The sequence below is a fragment of the Lactuca virosa genome, chromosome 9 (genome assembly GCF_052849685.1).
Source record: "Lactuca virosa cultivar CGN04683 chromosome 9, Lactuca_virosa_CGN04683_v6, whole genome shotgun sequence".
NCBI lineage: Eukaryota > Viridiplantae > Streptophyta > Magnoliopsida > Asterales > Asteraceae > Lactuca > Lactuca virosa.
In genome coordinates, this window is record NC_136434.1 from 16,955,767 (window position 1) to 16,962,180 (window position 6,414).

General features: G+C 37.0%; 1 protein-coding gene across 1 annotated transcript; it reads left to right on the plus strand.

The window, feature by feature from the left end:
* The first annotated feature begins 4,352 nt into the window (after positions 1-4,352).
* On the plus strand, positions 4,353-5,944 carry LOC145137364 (uncharacterized protein At1g03900-like). Its single transcript, XM_079071504.1, has 3 exons — positions 4,353-5,101; positions 5,247-5,537; positions 5,626-5,944. The coding sequence occupies exons 1-3, from the start codon at positions 4,613-4,615 to the stop codon at positions 5,707-5,709; spliced, it is 864 nt and encodes a 287-aa protein (XP_078927630.1). The 5' UTR covers positions 4,353-4,612; the 3' UTR covers positions 5,710-5,944.
* Positions 5,945-6,414: the final 470 nt, after the last annotated feature.

The window sequence follows — 6,414 nt, forward strand, 5'->3', positions numbered from 1 at the left end:
ACATGCAAATTTGATTTTCCAGGGTTTACATCCTAACTAGCATGTTATTGGGAACTTGTAATACAAAAATCAAGTAGAATAACATACCTTTTAGTAGCTTGGATTCCTTGATGACTTTGTGAGCCTAGCACCCAAAATGTGATGCCTCAAATGCTTCACACAACGCCACAACACTTAGAATAACTTGAGAGAAGTTCACTATGACACAAAATCGGTTTGCCCTCTTGTTCTTACACTTAGTGGTCCGATTTTGCTAGTCAATGGGTCCTTTTATAGTTGTGTCACAAGTAGGGTTACCACATGTAAACCCTAATTGACATGGCTTTTCATTTCCCATGATCCATGGGTTTATAACCCCCATGGACTATCCATGGAGCACCTTATGGGTTTTAGCCCAACTCCATAAACCATAGATCATTAGCCCACTATATAAGAATGGATGATTTACACAATCAACGCCCATATATTTAATTAGTCTCCTTTTGATCACCAAATTAATTCTAAATTAATTCTTGACCAATACTAATTAAATAATATTATTAATATATTAGAACTTATAATATATTAATAAACCTTAAGTGTCATTTTTCTCATTTTTGTCTATCCAAGTGTTGCAATGTCATGCAACCCAAATGGACCATGCCGGGTCAGGTCAAGTACATACCAAATATAGTTATGGACTTAGACACTACATCCAACACTAAATTCATTAATTCGTGCAAGAAGTCTGGAATATCACTTTCCCATTTTACCCTTTGGCTATAAAACACAATTAAAGAGCTTAATCACTTAACCAACATTATCAACATCTGATGTGGTCTAAACTCTATCTCTTTGAAGCCCAAGACCTTTACTTGATCACATTACGACCTGAAATCCCAAAATAAGAAATGTCCTGAAACTGGATGTTACAAAAGGACTCCCACAAATCACAATGTCCTCAATCGACCCACATAACTCTTTATCAAAGAACAAAGCCATCTCGTCCATGTGAACATGTTGGCATATCCTCAGACCAAAGAAAAGTTTGGCAATGCCCATGCAAGATCGGAGCAAAAGGAGCTCACTCTGGGAGTCATGTAACTATGGAAGAAGGAGCATCAAATCAACAACGCTGACAACTTTATTCATGGCTAACCCGCTAATAAAACTTGCATCTCTACTAACAGCTCCCCTAAGAAGCTTTACCTCCAATAACGACCACCCAATGTCAACAGGGAATAAACCTGCACGAAGCTTCCTACCATCACATGAAGGCCAAAAAAGCTTAGTTTTCTTGATATTCAGTTCAAGGCCCAATCCTGAACTTGTCACCCTAATGATGTCCAATACTCTGGGCACATCTTCTAAATCTCCAATGACGGTCTCATCATCAAGATACCAAGCATGAAAGAGAAGTGGGTGCAATTGTCTCTAATCTGATGAGCAAGTGGGTGCAATACGAGAGCAAAAAGAAGTGGTCCCAAAGGGTCTCATTGCTAAACTCCAATAGTGGACCAAATATGTTTATCTCCCAAATACAACATTGTTGTCTGTCCATTTAAGAATTCGACCCACAAAGAAATGGAAGGGCACCTCATCCTGACCCCATGAAGCAAGACATATATATCCACCAGATTAAAGGAATTCGAGAAATCCACGGTAAGCAATGCAAGAGGGCCTCATAATGACATTCACTCAACACCATGTTGACACTATGAAGAACGGCCTTAGCGTCACCCGACATACCGACTCCAAATTGAAAATCATTAAGGCATTGTGTCATTTCTTTGTTTGGTTTTAAATGGTTCCTTTTACTGGATTTTGTGCTTTATAGACCATTGAAGTCAAGAAATGTATGTCCTTTTAAACATTTTTTGTAGTGCCAAAGGTATCCCTCTGCGAAGTAATATTTGACTGAATATATTGTTTGATCATTATTTACTGCTTGCCAAAATAGTAGATGCGAGGTTCATTTTTGACGCATCAACAATTATGATCACACAATCATAATTTTTTTAAGACCCAACAAGGACTAAAAAAATGTTATAACAAACTGAATTCAAAGGTTTATTGGACTTTTCCATCTTTTAATGTTTTCATGGGATGATAACACATTTAAAACCATTTACAAACTTAGTACTTGTATATTATTCATAATCGTTTTATTCTTCCGGTCATCATGATTCATATGTAAAACAAACAGAAACAAATATTCTACGAGTTTTTGAAAGATAACGTATAAATTATGTTTCATGACATACATGTGAAAAATAAAACATACTTAAGATGCATATCTTTTTTATAATGCAAATTAGTGAATTACAATTTGCGTTAAGGGATTTGAGAATTAGTGAATTACAATATTTATTTGCTAAGAATTATTGTAAATAACATATTTTCTTCAAATTTACTATAATGACTATCATGGCTGCAAAAATTATTTGTTGTATAAATTATTTTGTTTCTAATAAAATTTATGTCATATTAGAAGTATATTTTGGACAAAAAAAACATGAGAATTGTAGTGTTTTGTACACATGAGAGCAAATTTCAAATTTTTATATTTATAAAATAACCGATTTTAGACTTGATAATAATTACAGTAAATGCAAAAAGTAAAGTCATTTACTTTAATTATAAAATAATTATAAGAAATGATGTTATCATTTGATCATTATCTCATATAACAGTATAACTTATTACATTCACCGGACACTTGAAAGTATGCCAAAATAAAAAAACAAAAGCACAAAAAAAAACTAAACGAACTCTCATTCATAACACCACCATCACTCTAAAATGACTTGGCATGGTTCGATTTCACAATCACATACACATGGTCACTCACAAATAAAATCTTTAACCTAATACAAAAATGGTTTTCCAGTTTAAAAAATACAAATGTAGAACATACTACTTGAAATTGAAATAATAATATTCAACGAAAGCTTAAAAATAAAAACCAATTTGAACTATAAATCAACATGACGAAAAAGCCCAAACCGAATATTTGGTTACATACGGTGGGTGCCGCGGCCTGCCGGGTATTCTTATGGGTTTTTGTCATAAAAGCCCCAAATTTTACACAAAAAAACTGGTTATGACCAAAGTCGTTTTTTTTGCCACAGATGCCTCAAATACCGGAAAATTGGTTCGATTTTGCCATTTACCCTGATTTTACCTTCTATGGCCGGTAGCCCACTTGGTCTTCTTCTCAAACCCTCTCTGCCTTCACCACCATCTTTAATTTTGCTTTCACCACTGTCTGCTTCTTCGATCGACAGGATCCAAAGAAACAAGAAAAAAAATTCTCACTCTCCAAAATCGATTGAAGGTTCTTCTTTCTCTTCTGATTTCGATCACCAATAATAGGTAGGGCTTGGTGCTCGATTGAATGTATATGTATGTTTGAGTTCTGAATTTGGTATCGAAGGGGCGAGTTTAGGAGCGCAGGACTTCACATTCATGGTTTGAGTTGGTCAACTATAAAGAGCAGAAAGGGGAATGCCCAAGAGGATAGAATCAAAGACAGTCTCGATGCGATTTCCAGCTTTTCTTTAGTAGGAAAATCTCTTTGGGAGCTGTAGTAGCAGTTAACGGTAAGCGATAGGGGAGGTGAGGCTAGAGGAAAAGAGCAAACCCTACGTCTAATCACCGATACTTGGAAAATGAGCAAACCCTTTCGCTTTTTTTTTCTGCAAGAGGATCAATGGGAAAAGGAATTGAATTCTTTGAGTTCTGAATTCAATTGAAGAAGGTTTGGGTTTTGAATTGTGTTTCCAAAATATTGTTTCAAGAACAAAAAAATCTTGTTTGATTTTTGAATTGTGTTCGAATTCTTCTTGTTTGAGTTTTGAATTGTGCTTGAGTTCTGAATCTGAAATCATTTCCTTGTTTAAGTTGTTCTGAAAATCTTCATTGACTTCTGAATTTTTGCTTGAATGTGTGTATGTTTGTGTTTCAGTTAAGAAACCATATGTGTTTTAGTGGAGAAGATGATGGTGGTATGATGATGGTTTCTGTGATGGAGGGATAAGGGTGGCGTTGGGTGGTGGTGGATGATGGTGGATGATGGACGGTAGTGGTGGTGGTGGTTTGTGTGTGGCTGATGGTGGTGCTGGTAGCAAAGGGCATAGGTGGTGGAAAAGTGTGGTGGTGGAAGTGATAAGTAAATATAAGGGCTTATATGACAAAGGTGATTGACCCCAGAAGGTAAAATCTGGCTAAGGGGCAAAAGTGAACCAATTTTCCGGTAGTAGAGGCATCTGTGGCAAAAAAAAAAAAAAACGACTTTGGGCATAACCAGTTTTTTTTGTGTAAAATTAGGGGCTTTTTACTACAAAAACCCTATTCTTATCTAACGAAGAAAAAACCAGACGCAGCCGCAGTTGACATTTCAAACTCACGTCTCTCCCACTCTGATTATAATATTCGATCTTCCTTTCTCGATCTTCGATTCTTCAATCCTACGTCGTTGTAGATTTACTTCCAAAATCAATCCCGATCACTCTGTTCTTTTTGAACTTTTCATCACTTTAACCTCAAGAAATCTACATCGCTTTTACTCGATTTTAATATCTCACATTGTTTGTCGATCGCAGCAGCAGAACAACATCAACACCAATCAGGCATGTCGTTGGAGTTAGAAGAAGAAGAGTCATTCGAGCACACGTTACTAGTGGTTCGAGAAGTTTCTGTTTTCAAAATCCCGCCGCGTTCCACTAGCGGCGGTTACAAATGCGGGGAGTGGCTTCAGTCGGACAAGATCTGGTCTGGCAGGCTTCGTGTTGTTTCCTGTAAGGACCGGTGTGAGATCCGATTGGAAGATCCGAATTCCGGCGATTTGTTTGCGGCTTGTTTTGTTTATCCTGGCCAGAGGGAGAGCGCTGTGGAGTCGGTGCTCGATTCGTCGAGGTATTTTGTTTTGAAAATCGAGGATGGCACGGGGAAACACGCATTTATAGGGTTAGGGTTTACAGAGAGGAACGAGGCGTTTGATTTCAATGTGGCGTTGTCGGATCATGAGAAGTATGTGAAGAGGGAGATTGAGAAGGATGCCGATGAAGCCAGCGACGAGAGTCATATCAATATCCATCCTGCTGTAAATCACAGATTGAAGGTATGTATCATCACTTACAGTTATGCGTATAAGATTATATAGTCGACATTTTCAGATCAGTAGCTGAAATGATCTAATCCCTAGAAGTATTGAAATGGATTTGAGCTCATTAGAGAGTACTAACTTGAAACATTACGTATTTTAGGAGGGTGAAACAATTCGGATCACTGTAAAAAACAAACCTGCAAGTGGAGCGGGGATGCTTTCATCTGCGGGATTATCGGAAAAGATTAAGCCACTCAGCCTTGCTCCTCCACCTGAGAAGGTTAAGTCTAAGCCTCTAAGCCTTGCTCCTCCACCTGTTGCCTCCGGGAAAATTAGGTCTCCAATCCCACCTCCACCCAATGATCCTGCTGCTGTTCGGATGACTTCTACAACTCATAATGTTGCTGCAAGGAATTCTACAGATGCTTTCACAGATTTTTCTCAGCTGGAGGTAAATCTTTTTTATTAGTTCATCTCCTTGGCTACATTTATGTTCTTCATATCTTAATTCCAACTGAAAGAGAAGAAAAATCATGCAGAGGAATCTTCCTTCAAGTGGTGGATCTGGATCAACAACTCAAAGCAAAAGCAAAAGCAGTGCAGCTGGATGGGCAGCATTTTGATTGTATCAGATGAGGTGTAATACTTGGATGATATCTTTTCTTCTGTTATGTTAATGATGAGGAAAGCAAGCAGAATAGATGACATGATACAACAGAAGGTAGCAATCAATATACAGTGACAGTCCATTATTGGAAATAATTGTAATTGTCTGGAATATATATTCGTGACCTTGTATTTCATAATTATATGTTACAATTATCTGCCAACATTAGTCCAATTTCACTCTGACGTTAAGATATTGTCTTCCCATTGTTTCCTTCACGGTGAGTCTGTTGTTGCCTTGTTCCTCACCCTGGAAGGAACCTGTTTTGAAGATACTTGTTAGTTTGAAACATATAATATAGTGAACCAAGTTTGAGTTTATAAAAATTCAAATTGAGCTCTTCTAGCTCTTACTTAATATGCACTTTTGTTGTGTATTTTTTTCCGAGGTTTTTCTTAGGGAAAATGACATAAAAGCCCTTAAGTTTTCACAAAAATGTCGGTTTTACCCTTGGACGTGTTTTATGTTCATTAAAGCCCGAAGTTTTGTTTAATTTGTTTATTTTTACCCTTGTAGCCGGTTTTCAGGTAACCTACCGGTTACCTAATGCCAGTAAAGCCCTTGAATTTTCAAAAATGTTCAGATTTACCCTTAAGTTTTTCAAAAATGTTCGGATTTACCCTTACATTGATTGATTGATTGTTGTTGTTGTTATTATTAT